Source organism: Cervus canadensis, chromosome 14 (assembly GCF_019320065.1).
Source record: "Cervus canadensis isolate Bull #8, Minnesota chromosome 14, ASM1932006v1, whole genome shotgun sequence".
Taxonomy (NCBI): domain Eukaryota; kingdom Metazoa; phylum Chordata; class Mammalia; order Artiodactyla; family Cervidae; genus Cervus; species Cervus canadensis.
The window spans coordinates 33824511-33844034 of record NC_057399.1 but is presented as its reverse complement, the minus strand read 5'-3'; the positions used below and the strand labels follow the sequence as shown (position 1 = coordinate 33844034).

At 43.4% G+C, this 19524-nt stretch overlaps 1 protein-coding gene across 1 annotated transcript in view; it reads left to right on the top strand.

Moving 5' to 3' along the window:
- Positions 1-16617: 16617 nt before the first annotated feature.
- The window catches only part of GLDC (glycine decarboxylase), an 84980-nt gene continuing 82073 nt past the window's right edge, over positions 16618-19524 (top strand). Inside the window, exons 1-2 of the mRNA XM_043487070.1 lie at positions 16618-17102; positions 17635-17713. Coding sequence (XP_043343005.1) covers positions 16848-17102; positions 17635-17713 — 334 coding nt within the window. The 5' untranslated portion in view covers positions 16618-16847. The remainder of the gene's footprint in view (positions 17103-17634; positions 17714-19524) is intronic.

The window sequence follows — 19524 nt, the reverse complement described above, 5'->3', positions numbered from 1 at the left end:
CTTTTCTTGAGCACGCCCCCCACCCCTCAAACTCAAAGGCAAAGTCAGCTTCCTAGCGCCTGAACTCGCTTTTCCCCTGAACAGCCCTTTTCCCATTACGTCTGCCAACATCCTCCCATTTTCTAGACCCAAAACTTAGGAGCAACCTTTTATTCTTTTTCTCTTGTCCCTTACCTGCAAATTGTAAGGGTCTTCCTTATATCTTACCGATATCAAATACTATTTTTGTTTTAGAAAAAGGTTTAAATATTTTCAGAAGTGTGGTTTTCCACCATAATCCCCCTACACTAATATTAGGTTTAATTATATGTACTTATTACAGGGTCAATGTCTTCTTTTTAAATGATTGGATTATTAGCATTAAAATATAACCTTATGTACTCTTTATTTTGACTCTAAGGATGTCTCAAATCTCTTTGCTTCTTTTCTACAAACACAGAGGCTGGAAAAGCAGTACTTTCCCAGTATTCAGAAGTGCCATGAGACTGAGTCTGACCAATAAGGTTTAAGAGGAAGTCTGCTGACTCATCTATTAGGTAAAGCTTTAAATATATGATGACTCAATTTCTTAATCCAATTTTCATATTTTTCTTTTTTTAAAAATTGAGGTATAATGACATACATTATATTAATTTTAATTGTACAACATAATGACTTGGTATATGTATATACTGTGAAGCAATCACCAAAATAAATTTAATTAAGATCTATCACCACACATAATTATACTTTTTTTTCTTATGATGAGAACTTTTAAGATCTACTTTCTTAGAAATTTTTAAATATACAATACTGTTAACTATCATCACCATGCTTTACATTATATCCCCAAGACTTACTTGTCTTATAACTGGAAGTTTGTGTCTTTTGACCACCTTTACCCATTTCTCCCACTTCCCTACCCCCACTTCTGGCAACCACCAATCTGTTCTCTGTATCTATGAGTCCAGTTTTTTGAAGATTCCCCTTATTAGTGAGATTATATGGCATTTGTCTTTCTCTGACTTATTTAACTTAACATAATGTCCTCAAGCAGGGGAGGTGGGAAGGAGAAGTAGCTGCTACAAGGGTATGGATTCTCCTCCTGAAGTGATAACCATGTTTTGGATCTACATGGTGGTAGCCTTTGTAAACATTGTGAGTGTACTAAATGCCACTGAATTGTTCACTTTAAAATGGTTAATTTTATGTTATGTGAACTTTATCTCAATCCAAAAAAAAAAGAAAAAGAGTCCCTGGACTTTCCTGGTGACGCAGTGGATAAGAATCTGCCTACCAATGCAGGGGACACAGGTTTGATCCCTGGTCCAGGAAGATTCCACATGCTGCAGAGCAGCTAAGCTCATATGCCACAACTACTGAGCCAGAGTTCTAGTTCCCTCGAGTCACAACTACCCAAGACCCCATGCTGCAACTACTCAAGCCCATGCACCTAGAACCTGTTCTGCAAAGCTACAAAGACCCAGCACAGCCAAATAAATAAGTAAATTTTTTTAAACCTGAGTCCCACTAGAAGAAACATCATCCTGCCCTACTTGTTCTCCCCAGGAAGAGGAGGAATGGGGAATGGTGCAGCAGTGGCATGTAACTACATGTGTCACAAACTGATGAAAACCAGGAATTCTCCACCTTTCTGTTGTTCCTCTCTCATGTTTTACTTAGGGGTCCAGAAGATACCCTGGAGAAGGAAATGGCAACCCACTCCAGTATTCTTGCCTAGGAAATCCCAGGGACAGAGGAGCCTGGCAGGCTATAGTCCATGAGGTCATAGAGGGTCAGTCACCACTGACCGTGAAATGGACTGGCCTCACATCAGACCCTAGAGGAAAGGAAAGCAGTTCGTTGTAACTTAGGGAAAGCCTGTCATAGAAAGATTTCCATTATTATGAAGGCAGACATAAAATACATGTGAATAAAGTTAGTTATTTGATACAAACATAAAAGTTCATTGTTATATAGCTGCTTTTAATCATTAAAAATAAAGTTCCCACTGTTCTGGCTTGTGTAGTAATGATAAAGAGGAATTTCAGCAGTTTGTCCAGAAAAATCACTTCTGGACACTTGCAGGACCACAGCTGAGGGCTGAGTGGATTTTCTGTTAAAAGGAATTCACACTGAGTTGTTAATGAGGCTTGGCATGGCAGTAATTGCTTTTAGAGGAGAAACTCCTTTACGCAGATGTATCTCTAATTGGTGTATGGTGGGAAGGGTTATTTTTGGACAGGGGCCACCAGTATCCCTCTGTCCTCTGTTCCTCCACCCCACCTTTGGTCAGCCAAGAAAGAAAATTCAGGTGCTAACCTTGCATCTAACTCCATTGTCTTTTCTGCTTCTCTTAGACAACAAAGCATCATGTGGTGGGGGCGGGGGCTGGGGTGGGGGCGGCACACAAAGCAAGCATCTCCTGGGATACAGTGAGCGAGGCCTGCTTGGCTCTCTTACTGGGAATCTATCAGTAGAATATATATGTCTTAATCCTATCTTAAGTAAAAGAGCCTGTGATTTCACAGCACAGCATTAAACCCAATACCACAATGTCAGCATTCACAGTGCCGTTATCTAGACCTTGTTTAGATAAGAAGAAATATGCCACAGGTTTCCTGTCACTTATGACCTAATCTGTCTCCCTGGTGGCTCAGAGGCTAAAGCGTCTGCCTGCAATGCGGGAGACCCAGGTTCGATCCCTGGGTCAGGAAGATCCCCTGGAGAAGTAAATGGCAACCCACTCCAGGATTCTTGCCTGGAGAATCCCATGGACGGAGGAACCTGGTAGGCTACAGTCCACAGGGTCCCAAAGAGTCGGACACGAGACTGAGAGACTTCACTTTCATTTTTCTGTTCATGACCTAACCTAATCCTGAATAATAAGATCCCTCTATATTGCAAAAGGTGGGGATTTTTGGGGGTAGTTAATCCTTAAAGTAATGCAACTAGTCCCTGCCAGTTTCCTTTGAAACAAGATATTAGTTGCTAAACCTGGATATCATTTAGTTCTGGTTGAAGAGCAAATCCAGAACATGATCCAAACATATGATATTTGTAGTTTAAGCATCCTTAGGGCTTGAAGGATGTTTACTGAATGTTACTCATGTAGCAGGCTCTAGGTTAGGCATGTTTAAGATGCTGCTCTGCATTTATTCTGCTTTGTGATTTCTGTGGATTTGAGAGAAAAGTATAATCCAGTGGATGAAAGGAGGAAAAGAAACATTTTAAAGCACTTCCCCAGATGCTTCTCTGTAAACTCTTCAAGCCCAAGCAGTGCACTCTTGTTGCATGCACTCTGAGATATCTTGGTGCATGCAACCTGTGGCAGTGCACTCTATTTCTACATGGATGCTCTCAGATGACCATGACGGTCCAGGTTCCCAAATTATGTCATTAGAACTGGATATTTCCTTTTATTTGTTCATTTCTGTGTGATTAAGCCACTTTGGAGGAGGTTGCTATATACATTGAATCTAATCCTATCGGATGTGCAGCTCCAACTCTCAGAGTCCTGGGCTGATTCACTTCATAAACTAACATGATAATGGAAACTAATGAATGTGGCTGGGGGTGGTTTACTGTTCCTCTTTGCAAGGCCCGTCTCCCATACCCACACCTGTGGCCTGGAGTGGGGTCAACCCATCCAAATACCTGGCCTGATAATGGGGGAAAACGCTTTCCCAAAGAAAACCATCATATTCTTACCAGAAGCAGAAGAGTGGTTCAGGTAGGAACTTCAGCTATTCACTGCAGTGATTAAAGGATCTTTTCTATTTACAAGACTTGATGGTGTTGTTTAGTTGCTTGGTTGTGTCAGATTCTTTGCAACCCCATGGACTGCAGCACCCCAGGCTTCCCTGTCCTTCACCATCTCCTGGAGCTTGCTCAAACTCATGTCCATTGAGCCAGTGATGCCATCCAACCATCTCATCCTCTGTCGTCCCCTTTTCCTCCTGCCTTCAGTCTTTCCCAGCATCACGGTCTTTTCTAATGAGTCAGGTGGCCAAAGTATTGGAGCTTCAGCATCAGTCCTTCCAGTGATTATTCGGGATTAATTTCTTTTTGGATTGACTGGTTTGATTTGGTTTGACAAGAATTGATATGCTAGTTTAATGACAAAGCCACCTCCTCCAATAGAGAGGACCAGGAGTTAGGACCAGAAGACTTGTATTCTAGCCCTGTTTCTACTGAAACACATTATCTAACAGTCCACTCTTTGCCCTCAGTAACTTCTGTGAACCAAAGGACTTAAATAAATCATTTGTTTATAAATCAACATTTAAAGTTCGCTGCCATTTTAAATGAGCTTCCCTGGTCTTGCTCCCCACCCTCACTATGCTCCAGGCATATCGGTCTTTTAGCTGCTTCTTTATGGCTGTTCTTTCAATTTTTGAGCCTCTGTCCATGCCATTCTCTCTCTGCCTGGAAAATGCCTTTCCCTCTACTTGTCATCTGATTTGATATTCAGATTTCAGTTCAGATTTCAGATTCAGTGATATTCATATCACTTCCTCAGCAAAGCTTTCCTTGCATTGTCTATCTAAATTAGGTTGCCCTTGTCATATCTCTCAGAACACTTTTTTTTCTCTTTAGATTGATTACCAGAATTTGTAGTCTATATAATATAACATGCACATACAAGGAGCCAGGCAGCATTCTAAGCACTAGCAATACAGCCGTGAAAAGGCAATTATTCCTGACCTCACTAGAGCCATAGGAACTTTACTGAAGTAGTGGATTCCTGAATTTCCATGAGGTTTATCTCCCACTTTCTGTTGTGTGTCTTCTGAGGCATCAAGCAAACTTGCTACCTGCTCCTCAAGTACCTTGAAGGACCTCCTGGGTCCTTCAAGTACCTTGTCCTGTGGAAGAGCAAGACAACCAAAGTCCTAGCAGATTAGAACATGATACAAAGTTGAGGAGCTGACATAGCCCTGTAGGAAGACAGGTAGATGTACTGCTTCTGCCGAAAGGTGAAGTAATGTGCTTCTGGTGGTCTTTACTAATTGGTATAGAGAAAAAATAGTCTGCCCAGATTAACAGCAGTTTGCCAGTTGCAAGGAGCTATGTTACTCTGCTCTAGTAATCAGTAAGAGCAGATCTAATTGTAATCCCTGCTTGAATAAATTTTCATAATCCATTATCAATCTCTAAAATTATGTTTTCTGCACAGATCAAGCAGAAGAGTTGAAAGAGAAATGTATCAGACTCATGCTTCTGGAAAAAAAAATGGATTTAGATGTCCTTTACCTATTTCTCCTTCTAATTATAACTAAAATCCTTGGCTGAAATACATAAAGCAGCTATCATAAGACTCTGAAAGTTGGGGAAAAGAAGGTGGCCTGACCACGCTCTTTGGGGCTTGAAAAATGGCCCAGCAGTGAGTTTCACGAGGTTTTATTTTGCCTCCTGTGTATCCAGGCCTCAGTGCAAGAGAATCCTACTCTCACTGGCCAAAGGGATGGGAGAAGCGGGACAAAATCCATCCTACTCCAGGTGAGCACCATGAAAAAAGACACACCCATCCCCATTGTCACTATTTCTGGCCAAGACTGTGGGTTGGAGCTCCTACAACACCCGCACTAACACCATCAGAGGCAGCTGTCCCCTAAGCTGGCTCTGCGCAGACCATGAGGGTGTGCGTTGTTGACTGTTGCCGCACTGCACTAAGTAAAAGAGCTGCAAGAGGGGCAGCGTGCGGCTCCGGCACAACTAGTGACTGGGTGAGGAGGAGGAAAGAGAACTGGAAAGCAGGAGTCTTTAAATCTGTGTATGAAGTCCCGGGCAGAACTTTGAGCAAACCATCTATGAAGCTGACCATAATCAACACAGCACACTGAACTATGTGTGGACTACTGCCCAGGTTTCAGATTGGCTTCTGGGTTGCACCCAAGTGGGACAGACCAGAATAGCACTGCAAAGGCTTTGAAAATGAATTGAAATTTGAAACACAGCCCACAAAACTCGGCCAGGACATGCATTTGGAACCTAAACAGTTTGGCTGTCTTTTTTTTTTTTTTTTTGGCTGTCTTCTAAAATGGAAGATCTAAATAGGAGCCAGAGTCTCATAATATTCAAAACGTACTGGATACAATGCAGAATGCCTTGTCATATCAAGAACAAGGAATATCCTCAACCTGAATGAGAGATATAAAGAACAGAGCCTCAGGGACAGGTGAGACTATAACAAAAGATCCAACATTCACATCACTGAAGTCCCAAAAGGGGAAGATAAAAAGAGGGAAGGGCTGCAGAAAGAAAATAGTGTCAGAAAATTTCCTAAATTTGGCAAAAAATAAGTGCTGCACACAATATGCCAGCAAATTTGGAAAACTCAGCAGTGGCCACAGGACTGGAAAAGGTCAGTTTTCATTCCAATCCCAAAGAAAAGCAATGCCAAAGAATGCTCGAACTACCGCACGATTGCACTCATCTCACACGCTAGTAAAGTAATGCTCAAAATTCTCCAAGCCAGGCTTTAGCAATACATGAACCGTGAACTTCCAGATGTTCAAGCTGGTTTTAGAAAAGGCGAGGAACCAGAGATTAAATTGCCAACATCCGCTGGATCATCGAAAAAGCAAGGGAGTTCCAGAAAGACATCTATTTCTGCTTTATTGATTATGCCAAAGCCTTTGACTGTGTGGAGCACAATAAACTGTGGAAAATTCTGAAAGAGATGGGAATACCAGACCACCTGACCTGCTTCTTGAGAAACCTATATGCAGGTCAGGAAGCAACAGTTAGAACTGGACATGGAACAACAGACTGGTTCCAAATAGGAAAAGGAGTACGTCAGGGCTGTATATTGTCATCCTGCTTATCTAATTTATATGCAGAGTACATCATGAGAAACACTGGGCTGGAGGAAGCACAAGCTGGAATCAAGATTGCCAGGAGAAATATCAATAACCTCAGATACGCAGATGACACCACCCTTATGGCAGAAAGTGAAGAGGAACTAAAAAGCCTCTTGATGAAAGTGAAAGAGGAGAGTGAAAAAGTTGGCTTAAAGCTCAACATTCAGAAAACTAAGATCATGGCATCTGGTCCCATCACTTCATGGGAAATAGATGGGGAAACAGTGGAAACAGTGTCAGACTTTATTTTGGGGGGCTCCAAAATCACTGCAGATGGTGACTGCAGCCATGAAATTAAAAGACGCTTACTCCTTGGAAGGAAAGTTATGACCAAACCTAGACAGCGTATTAAAAAGCAGAGACATTACTTTGTCAACAAAGGTCTGTCTAGTCAAGGCTATGGTTTTTCCAGTGGTCATGTATGGATGTGCGAGTTGGACTGTGAAGAAAGCTGAGAGCCGAAAAATTGATGCTTTTGAACTGTGGTGTTGGAGAAGACTCTTGAGAGTCCCTTGGACTGCAAGGAGATCCAACCAGTCCATCCTAAAGGAGATCAGTCCTGGGTGTTCATTGGAAGGACTGATGCTGGAGCTGAAACTCCAATACCTTGGCCATCTCACGCGAAGAGTTGACTCATTGGAAAAGACCCTGATGCTGGGAGGGATTGAGGGCAGGAGGAGAAGAGAACGACAGAGGATGAGATGGCTGGATGGCATCACTGATTCGATGGGCATGAGTATGAGTAAACTCCGGGAGTTGGTGATGGACAGGAAGGCACGGCGTGCTGCGGTTCATGGGGTCACAAAGAGTCGGACACCACTGAGCGACCGAACTGACTGACTGAAATGACTGACTGACCTACATATTTAAGAGCCTCTTGATGAAGGTGAAAGGGGAGAGTGAAAAAGCTTGAAACTCAACATTTAAAAAACTGAAATATTAGTGTTTTTATGGGCCTATGTCTCAGGCTTGAACTTCCAAGTGTTTCTCCAGTGATAAAACTTCCTCACTTACGCCCATGCCCCATACTTCTTTCCCGGGTTGTAGCATTCAAGTCTATTTCCTTGAAGCAGTAAACCCTTTTAACTTTTTTTTTTTTTTTTTTGCTCTCATTTTGTAAGGCCAGAAGGCTGGAGGAGGCTGGAGTGGAAGGAATTCCCTTCCCCAGCTGGGATAAAAGCTCTGGTAAAGTCCTTTACTTTGGAGAGTAGGTATTTGTCATAAAGGTGGATCTGGGTATATTTCACACTGATTACTCTTTCTCTTGCCCTACCAGTTCTATGAGGAGATATTTCTTGGATTTCCACCCTACGTATGGTGGTGGGACTCCTGGAAGTAAAACCTATGAAAGTGTGAGAGACCCACTAAGACTGTAGTCCCCAGGAGTTTTAAATTAGTCCCTTTTGAGTCAGTCCACACTTAGCATCCAACAATTCATGATAATTGCCATTACATGTCCCTACCAGTTTAGAGTTCCAGTGGCTTCTGCTCCAGGTGATCAGATCTTGGCGTTTCTCTGTATAAGTGTATGAGTTTCTGTATGAGTTTCTCTGTATGAGTCTGCTCATCAGATTTCACGGTTGGCATTTTTGCCCTGAAGCATCAGTTTTCAGATGTGTCCAAAAGTTAATTGATTTTTAGTTTGTTTACCTTTTTCTTGTTGTAAGAACAGGAGGGATGACTTCCATGTTGTTTACACAGTGGAACTGAAACCAGAAATCCCAAATCTCCATTTATAATCTAACTTTTATAACATCTCGCTGTGATGTGTGAACTAGAGTGATTTGGTTTGGATCTGTAAGGTTTGTTGTTGTTTAGTCACTAAGTCATGTCTGACTTTTTGCAACCCCAGGCAAAAAGCAGCCCACCAGGCCCCTCTGTCCATGGGATTTCCCAGGCAAGAATACTGGAGTAGGTTGCCATTTCCTTCTCCACTGCAAGGTTTAGCATTATCTTAGAACAAAGTTCTTGTAATCCACCCAAAGTCTGGGTATTTTCCATTCTTTGACTTATCAGTCAGGGTTCTCTAGAGAAACAGAATCAACTTCATATTACACATTGTTGTTCTTCAGTCGCCCAGTTGTGTCCAATTCTTCACGACCCCATTGACTGCAGCATGCCAGGCCTTCCTGTCTCTCACCGTCTCCTGGAGTTTGCCCAAGTTCATGCCCATCTATCTATCTATCTATCTATCTATCTATCTTCCTATCTATATATATATATAGAGAGAGAGAGAGAATGAGAATATATATATAACCAGGAATTGGTTCATGATATTACAGAGGCTGGTGAGTCCAAAATCTGCACTAGCAGATTTTCAGGCTGCCAACTTAGGGAAGAGCCAATGCTCAAGTCCAAAGGCTATCAGGATAGAGCCAATGTTGCAGTTCAAGTCCAGAGGCTGTCTTCTGCATAATTCCCCCTTGCTCAGAGGAGATACGTCTTACATTCTATTCAGGGTTTCAACTGATTAGTTTAGGCCCACTCACTTTATGGCAGGCAATCTGCTTTATGCAGTCAATTGATTTAAATCATTTACTTATCCAAAAGGATTCTCATGGAAACATCTAGAATAATGTTTGACCACATATCTGAGCACCGTGGCCCAGGCAAAATTCGTATATAAGATTAACCATTACACTTGGAAAATGGCCACAGGTATCTTTGGGGGAGTTTAGGAGGAAGATTTACAGTATATACTTATAGCAGGGTCAGAAGATCTTTTCTCAAGGATTCTTTCTTAAGATCCTCATCATCTAAGGTGCTCTGGGTCTACAAAACCAACTAAAGTAAGAGAACTAGTTGAGAGTCTAGGTTGCTTTATTTGGGTGACATATCAAATTTTGGTTCACCAGATTAAGATTTTCATAGACTGCTCATTAATTAGTGAACACCAAAGATCCCTGTGGACCAAGTCTGATTAGCTCTCTAACTCTGCTGCACATCACAGTAACCTTGCTCACTGTTCTGTCTTCTAGTGTTGCCACTGGCCTCTACCATTTTGGAACTCCATCACTATCATTGAAGTCAGGGGGCCCATTTCAAAAGTGTCATCTTCCACGATCATCTCAGATATGTGGACACAGGAAGTACAGAACTTTTCAAGAATAAGGCTGCTCCTCTTGAACCAATGGATTTCTTTAGGTAAAGTTTTTGTCCCCTATGCCTTACTGAGGAATACACTGAAAGGGTTGAAGAGTACGTTGCATGTGATGAATCCAGCACTCTTATCTCACCAAGTATTTGTTTTTGTTTAAATTTTTATTGGAGTGTAATTGCTTTACAATGTTGTGTTATTTTATGCTGTACAGTGTAGTGAATCAGATATACATATACATATATCCCCTCTTTTTTGGATTTCCTTCCCATTTATGTCTCCACAGAGCACTGAGTTCCCTGTGCTATATGGCAGGTATTCATTAGTTATCTGTTGGGAAGCCTGTTTTACACACAGTAGTGTATATATGTCAGTCCCAATCTTCCAATTCATCATCCCACCCTCCCTTCCCCCTCTCCATGTTAGGTCCATACGTTTGTTCTCTACATCTTTGTCTCTGCTTTGTAAATAGGTTCATCTGTACCATTTTTCCAGATTATACACGTATGCATTAATATATGAGATTTTTCTCTTTCTGACTTACTTCACTCTATATGACAGTCTCTAGGTACATCCATGTCTCTGCAAATGGCACAGTTTTGTTCCTTTTAATGACTGAGTAATTTTCCATTGTATACATGTACCAATCTTCTTTATCCATGCCTCTGTTGATGGACATTTAGGGTGCTTCCAAGTCTGGGCTATTATAGTAAATATTGCTGCAATAAACATTGGGGTGTTTGTATATTGGAATTATGGTTTTCTCCAGGTGTATGCCCAGGTGTGGGATTGCTCAGTCATATGGTAGTTCTAGTTTTAGTTTTTTAAGGAACCTACATTCTGTTCTCCATAGTGGCTGTATCAATTTACAGTCCAATCAACAGTGCAAGAGGGTTCCCAATTCTCCACACCCTCTCTAGCATTTATTGTTTGCAGATATTTTTTTTTAATGATGGCTATTCTGACCTGTGTGGGGTGATACTTCACTGTAGTTTTGATTTGCATTTCTCTAAGAGATGGGAATATCAGACCACTTTACCTGTCTCCTGAGAAACTAGTGTGCAGGCCAAGAAGCAACAGTTAGAACCGGACATGGGACAATGGACTGGTTCCAGATTGGGAAAGGAGTATGTCAAGGTTGTATACTATCATCCTGTTTATTTAATTTATATGCAGAGTATACCATGTGAAATGCCAGGCTGGATGAATCACAATCTGGAAACAAGATTGCCAGGAGAAATACCAATAACTTCAGATGTGCAGATGACACCACCCTTATGGCTGAAAGCAAAGAAGAACTAAAGAGCCTCTTGATGAAGGTGAAAGAGGAGAGTGAAAAAGCTGGCTTAAAACTCAACATTCAAAAAACTAAGATCGTGGCACTCAGTACCATCACTTCATGGCAAATAGATGGGGAAACAGTGGAAACAGTGACAGATTTTATTTTCTTGGGCTCCAAAATCACTGCAGATGGTGACTGCAGCCATGAAATTAAAACACACCTGCTGTTTGGAAGAAAAGCTATGCCAAACCTAGATAGCATATTAAAAAGCAGAAATATTGCTTTGCCAACAAAGGTCCATCTAGTCAAAGCTATGGCTTATCCAGTAGTCATGTATGGATGTGAGAGTTGGACTCTAAAGAAAGTTGAGTGCTGAAGATGCTTTTGAACTGTGGTGTTGGAGAAGACTCTTGAGAGTCCCTTGGACTGCAAGGAGATCAGACTAGTCAATCCTAAAGGAAATCAACCCTGAGTATTCATTGGAAGGACTGATGCTGAAGCTGAAGTTCCAATACTTTGGCCACCTGATTGTGAAGAATTGAATCATTGGAAAAGACCCTGATGCTGGGAAAGATTGAGGGCAAGGGGAGAAGGGGATGACAGAGGATGAGATGGTTGGATGGCATCACCAACTCAATGGAGTTTGAGCAAACTCTGGGAGATAGTGAAGAACAGGAAGGTTGTTAGCATGCTGCAGTCCACAGGGTCACAGAGTCAGACATGACTTAGTGACTGAACAATAGTAATTAGTGATATTGAGCATCTTCTCAGGTGCCTCTTAGCCATCTGTATGTCTTCTTAGGAGAAATGGTCTTCCCTGGTGCCTCAGAGATTAAAGCATCTGCCTGCAATGCAGGAGACCTGGGTTCGATCCCTGAGTCAGGAAGATCCCCTGGAGAAGGAAATGGCAACCCACTCCAGTATTCTTGCCTGGAGAATCCCACGGAGGGAGGAGCCTGGTAGGCTACAGTCCATGGGGTCGCAAAGAGTCAGACACGACTGAGCGACTTCACTCACTTGGAGAAATGTGTAGTTAGGTCTTCTGCCCATTTTTTGATTGTGGTTTTTTTTTTTGGTTTTTTTTTTTTTTTTTTGAGCTGCATGAGTTGTTTGTATATTTTGTAGATTAATCCCTTGTCTGCTGCTTCATTTGCAAATATTTTCTCACATTCTGAGGGTTGTCTTTTCATCTTGTTTATGGTTTCCTTTGCTGTGCAAAAGTTCTTACGTTTAATTAGGTCCCATTTGTTTATCTTTGTTTTTATTTTCATTACTATAGGAGGTGAGTCAAAAAAGATCTTGCTACAATTTATGTCAAAGAATATTCTGCCTATAGTTTCCTTTTAGAGTTTTATAGTGACCAGCCTCACATTTAGATTTTTAATTTGTTTGGGTTTATTTATTTTTTGGGGGGGGTATTTTTGTGTATGTGTTAGGGAGTATTCTAATTTCATTCTTTTACATGTAGTTATCCAGTTTTTCTTTTTTGTCCATGAAGCTTGTGGGATCTTAATTCCCCAACCAGGGAATGAACCTAGGTCCTTAGCAGTGAAAGCGTAGTATACTAACTATAGGACTGCCAGAGAATTCCCTCTTCTGATGTCTTTGGATCCTTTCTTTTCTATTAAGCCAAGAAAGTTCTAGTATCTTAATCTAATTGAATAAAGGCCATAATTGAGTTCCTTGGTGGCTCAATGGTAAAGAAAACCTGCCTACTAATGCAGAAGACTCGGGCTCGATCCTTGGGTCAGAAAGATCCCTTGGGGAAGAAAATGGCAACCTAGTCCAATATTCTTGCCTGGGAAATCCCATGGACAGAGGAACATTGAGTGCTACCATCTGCGGGGTTGCAAAAGAGTTGGACATGACTTATCAACTAGACAACAACAATAATAATTTGAGCCCGGTTTCAGTCAATGAACTCAGCAGACCCTTAGAGCCATTGCTAACCGATTGAATTAATACACTAAATCCAGAATCTCTAGTGCCGCAAACACATGAATGATTTCAATTTTATATTCCTTCTTCCTTGGTCTAGAACTCACCCCTACAGAGAAATCTTCCAACACTAATGTACTTTAGCAATGTCTTACAACTGTTTCCCTGTGTAAGTGTCTCCTCTGGTGTCAGACGTCTTACTCACCTTCCTAGAGTATGTTGCAATCTGACTCTCCCTGTGGATCTAGAGGTAAAGAAGCATTGGCATACCTCTGTAAGGTTGATTTTTTAGTGAAGCCATTACAGAATCTTCAAGCAAGGGGTGGCAAGGGAGGCAAGGAATCACCAGCATCTCAAAGAGGGGAGAAGGGAGTGTTTCAGGTGGCAAAGGGGACTCAGTGGGATTTGAGGGTTTAAGATAATAAAATTCAACCCAAATTACCAGGATGTCCCCATTCCACGTCTTGGGGTTTTAGATTAATCCCAAGCTTTCACAGATGAGCCCTAATAAAACTGTGGATTCAATTTTTATGATAATTTGGTGATCAGGAGGATGAAACAGTGAGTCTGATTTGTGGTGGCTCAGAGGGTAAAGTGTCTGCCTGCAACGCGGGAGACCCCGGTTCAATCCCTGGGTTGGGAAGATCCCCTGGAGAAGGAAATGGCAACCCACTCCAGTACTCTTGCCTGGAGAATCCCATGGCTGGAGGAGCCTGGTAGGCTACAGTCCACGGGGTGGCAAAGAGACAGACACGACTGAGCGACTTCACTCACTTTCTCCCTGAAGCCACAGAAGTTATAGAGCTTGAAATTCTCTAGTTCCCTGAGAAGTCATTTCATTTTTTAAATTAAAAATAATTTTTGAAAGTCTTCATTGAATTTGTTACAATATTGCTTCTGTTTGGTTTTTTTTGTGGGGGTATGATCCTAGCTCCCTATCTGGGGATTGAACCTGCACCCTGTGCGTTGGAAAGCGAAGTCTTAACCACTGGAACCGCCAGGGAAGTCCCTGAGCGGTCATTTTGCTGGATAGACTCTCCACGGCATTTAGAAGCAATCAGCCCTCTCTATCGTCCTTGTTCGGAGAAGGAAATGTCAGCCCACTCCAGTGTTCTTGCCTGGAGAATCCCAGGGACAGGGGAGCCTGGTGGGCTGCCGTCTATGGGGTCACACAGAGTCGGACATGACTGAAGTGACTTAGCAGCAGCAGTAGCAGCAGCATAATCCTTGTTATATCATTCCCACCAGAAGGGTCTAACCTAGCAACTATTTGGTCTAGCAAAGACTTGACTTCAATAGGAAATTTATTCCCCACTGATATATATTTTTTTAATTTATTTATTTTATTTTTGGCTATGCTGGGTCTTCGTTGCTGTGCGGGCTTTCCTCTAGTTTCAGCAGGCAGGGCCTACTCTCTAGCTGTGGCGTGCAGGCTTCTCATTGCGGTGGCTTCTCCTTGCAGTGGCTTCTCTAGTTGCAGAGCATGGGCTCTAGGGCACTCAAGCCCTAGAGCTTCAGTAGTTTTGGTTCAGGGGCTCTAGAGCTCTGACTCAATAGTTGTGGCACAAGGGCTTAGCTGCTTTGCGGCATGTGGGATCTTCCTGGATCAGGGATCAAACCCATGTCTCCTGCATTGGCAGGCGGATTCTTTTTTCACTGAACCACCAGGGAAGCCCCCCTTCTGATAATTTAAATAACTTTCAATTTCTGCCTAAGACTATCATGATCTCATCATCCACTAGTGATAACATTATCATTGACTTCAAAACATAATTGGGCCAGATAGCTAATCCCTCTAAGCTTTAAGATTACTATTTTAAAGCTACTTTTGGGCTCAGTTACAGTCTTTGTTAAAGTTTATTTAGGAAAACAAACAAAACACTCAAAATATTTCAAGCAATACCTGGATTAAACTACCAGGAATAGGTGCATGTAGAATCACTGGAAGGACTGGAAAAGCAAGAGACAGGGTAGATAGAACACCATTATCTTTAGGTCAGCCACTGAAGTTCTAGTCCAGGACAGCGAGAAATTCCTGCTGCTTCCTAGGTTGGAAAATCACAGGATGTTTATCACAGCTGCCTTGCTGCACAAACGTGGATGGCTGGTAAGGAATCACTTCATGTCTGCTGCCATCCATATATATATCTGCTGGTGTCAGAAAAACAAGAAAATGGTTTTTACTTTTATTCCATTTTCCAATTCTCACACAAGTGTATCTTGTTGACAGAAGACTAACAACATCTAGAAGCCTGGAGCTAAGCTGGGAATTATAGTTCTCTTGCTTCCAGCCCCTATGATCCATAGAGAATAGTCAGGAATGGGGAATAAAGGCACACTGCTTCTGTCTTATCCCATGGCAACTAGCACCAAGGATATCTCCCAACTTTTATTAAGGCTGTAATTTCAATTCCAAACTAGTGAAAATCTTCAAAGATATTCAGCCAGGCCTTCCTAGTTCACCACTCACCCCCTATCCCGCCTGCCACACACACACACATTTTGCCTACAGTTGTCTGTTTTCTACTTTCCTGCCTCTCTGCCTACTCTCTGTGCCTGTGAGTTACAGAACCCAGGGTGTGCAGAATAAGACTGAAGACGAAGCTTAGAGGAGAAAGAGGACAGGTTCTGTTTTTCCCTAATCTTAGTACACCTAATGTTCTGTCCTTCACTCTTCCTCATATTAGGAGAGTTGGAATTCTGAAAGCTCATTCTGGTAAAAATCTCAAGAGTTAGCTAGAGAGATTGGATTTCCAAAATATCCAGGTATAAATAATTTTTCAACTAAGGTGACAGTGCAAAATGTATACGTTTGTATCTTTTGCATTTTTTATATCACACACACACACACACACACCCTCCCGCGGCACACACACACACACACACACACACACACACACACCCTCCCGCGGCGGGAGGGAGCAGGGCGGGAAAGGGGATAAGAGAAGAGTTCAAGGCTAGTGTTATGGTTGTAGTTTCAATGTACGATCTCTTTTTAAATACGATCCAGCTCTGTTAGATGCGGAAACCGAAGCTCAGAGGTTGGATAACTTGTTCATGATCCCACAACTATATAAAAACTCTCATCTGCGCATATTGGTTTCCAGGAGGTATGACAGGGAGTTACCCTGAAGTTAACAGAGACTAACCAGCTGTGAGTTTGGCCTCCCTGTCGGAATCACCTTCCATTTCAGCTGAATCCCCCAGGCACTTCGCCTGTTGCCTCTGGCACCGAGCGCAGGGAGGGTCCCGGTCCCTGCATCCACTAGAGATGGAGCGGGAGTAATTGAGGATGGAAGGCTCTGCGCGAAGAGCAGGAGGAGCCCGCGGAGGGCCTGAGGAGGGGGTAGGGAAAGGGGGCGGGGCAGGGCAGACCCTGCCCCGCCCTTCCGTTCACTCCCATTGGCCGTGCGTTCACTGGGCCTATCCCACTGCCCACCCCCAGAACGACGCTTAAAGTGTGCGAAGCAGGTGCTTCGAGAGGAGTAACAAGTTTGCGCGCGTGTCCGGGATCGGCGCGGCACCCATTCATTGCCTCTGAACATCCATCTGTCCCTTCGGTCATCCTTCGGGAAGGGGCTCCAGCCACCTGGGGGCAGCCGCCACCCAGGGGACTACGACCAGAAAAGGAGCAGAAAGCCCGGTTGAGCCTCGCGGGCCCAGGCAGGGGACGGTGACGACCACCATGCAGACGTGCGCCAAGGCCTGGGGGCTGCGTCTGGGTTGCGGAGTCGGGGGCGGCCGCCGCCTGGCTGGAGGAGCGGGTCCCCGGTGGGCGCCGCGGGGCCGTGACAGAAGTAGCGGCGGCGGGGATAGCGGCGGGGCCGGGGCCTCGCGCCTCCTCGAGCGCCTCCTCCCCAGACACGACGACTTCGCTCGGAGACATATCGGCCCCGGGGACAAAGACCAGAAGGAGATGCTACAGGCCCTGGGGCTGACGGTAAGGACCCCAACCCGGCTCTCCCGGGCCTCACCCCCGCCCCGCCTTCTGCCCGTACGGCCTCCCGGCCCCCACCAGGAGCCCTGCTTCGCTTCGCTTGGGACCTGCATCCTGGTCCGGGGCTCTGGCGTGGAAGCCAGCGCGCGTGCTCGGTCCGCGTGCCCAAGACTTCTCCCACCAGCTTACTTTCTCCTTCACCAGCTCTTCGCGCCTCAAAATCGTGTATTTTACAACCTAGTTCGGCCCTGCTGATGAGCTCTAACTTTGCAAGAGAAGGACCTCCCGATTTATCCAATTATCTCCGATTGCCCACCGAAATCCAAGCCAGAGTGGTCGAATTACTACCCTAATTCCCCCCCTCCCTCCGAGTGATTTTTGGTTTGTTAAAGTTGTCCTTTTTAAAAAGAAACTAAATTAGACCATTTAAGTGAAGTCCCCACAGCCTTTGTATATGCAAAATACAGAGGTGACTTTTAACTCAGAAGCACTTTCCTCTGCCTTCAGAGTTCACGAGCTTGCATTTTAATTTTAGAGCGTTGATGAACTGATCGAGAAGACCATCCCTGCCAGCATCCGCCTGAAAAGACCCTTGAAAATGGATGACCCTGTCTGTAAGTAACCGGGAGACTCCTTTGCTCTGGCCTGTTTGTCTTCTGTGGTCTCTGAAAGTCCATCTGTGGGTCAGGATTGCTCAGGAGGGAGAATGTTTATTAAGATAAAACAGCGCTGGGTACTGCACCGGGCGGGAGAGGGTGCAATATCTTCGGCTCCCTGGAATAGTTCTCTGTCTCAGCGCCCCACAAGGAGCCAGCAAACTTCCTGGGGAGGAGGGTGGGGGAGGCAGTGCTCAAGCAAGTGCAGAGGATTCCCAACTCTCCAGGCACCTGTCCAGGTATGATTCTCCCATCCTTTGGCTTGGGAGATGTCCTCAATTCTCTGCAGATCGGCATACTCAGAAGGGAAAAAAGAACTGCCTACAGTCTTGCAAATAGGGGAGTGACAACAATGGGAGACCCAGACATCTGGCCTCCTACCCTGAGGTTATTTATATCACAGTAGTTTCCAATTGTTCCATCTCAGATCCAAATTTTATTATTTATACCCACTGAATGGCACCAGAACTTTTAAAGTCTGAATGATTTTTAAGAAATCTTAATTTACCCATAGACTCTCTTAGAATTTTAATTTATATTTTAAAATATTTTAATGGTCTCAGGATTATTTGACATTCACGACTGAGCAAGAATTCACACAACAAACGCAAAATTCAAGTGGAGAGGCAGAGCTGAATTGTTTTTTTTAAATAAACAGGAAAGTATTCTCCTGGTTTTGAATCATAAAAACGCTATGTCTTCTGAGGTCAAGGGAAGAGAAGATAATTGGTTTGCTTTAGGTCTGAGGACAGAAAAGTTATGTGGAAGGTAGGCTTTATTTTGTTTTCAAGTATACAACTTGAGGTATGAAGCAGGTCCAGCCCCCAGCTGACTGATGCTATAATTCACGCTGTGCTGAGGGCTGCTTCCTTTATTGGTTTCAAATCTGAACCATTTCCCTTGATGGAAGGAACCTTGTTCATAGAAGAAAATATGAACTTTTTGTCTGCTTGAACTGATTGAGACCTGGGGATAACCATCCTTATCTATTTCAATTTTAGGAAATCAGAATCCTGATTCATTGGATGTTTAGCATAGTTATATGTTTTTGAAGCAAGTCATCAGTGAATATTTGAACAAATAAATTTCTTCCTGAGTCTTTCAAAGTCACAAAATGTTTAGGTCAGCCCTTTTACTATATACTCTAAAATGTTTTTTAAGAGCATCAGAGTCTAGGAACCATGTCCAAGTTATCTAGCCTCGTGTAGTCTCGCTGCTTGTTTCCAGCTGAAAAATTTGAACCTTGAGAGATTCCATTTCTCCCCCTTCCTTTGGAAGCAGACTTCTGATAAGTAATTTATAATTTATGTGTAAACTTTAAACCCAGCTTCTGTGAAGTTTGGGGCTGCTTCCATCTGGTTAGACTGAGGTGACTCAGAAAATGTTGCACTGGCAGGAGTCTCCCTTGCCCTGAAGTGGATCGGCTGCCCAACAAAGCTTGCTTCTTAGAAGTGAGCTGGGAGTGGGGATAGGGAGGATGGGGTGCAGAATGCATCAAAAAGGTATCAGTGTTTCACTTTGCAATGGTTATTGAATGTGTTCCACATGGGGAGAGCAAATTGGTACAGGTAACCTCTAGTAGAAGCGTTTTCCTTTACTAGTGGAGCTGCATGATCCAAACTTGGTTTCACACGAAAGCTGAGTGCCCGTGTTCTACCATAATCAAAGGAATTCTAGACCAAATATTTGTTCACTGAGTAGAGAGAAAACTAAGAGCTAGTATGTGTCTTAAATCCCTCATTGCTGAGTAAAAGAAGATTGTGAGTGCT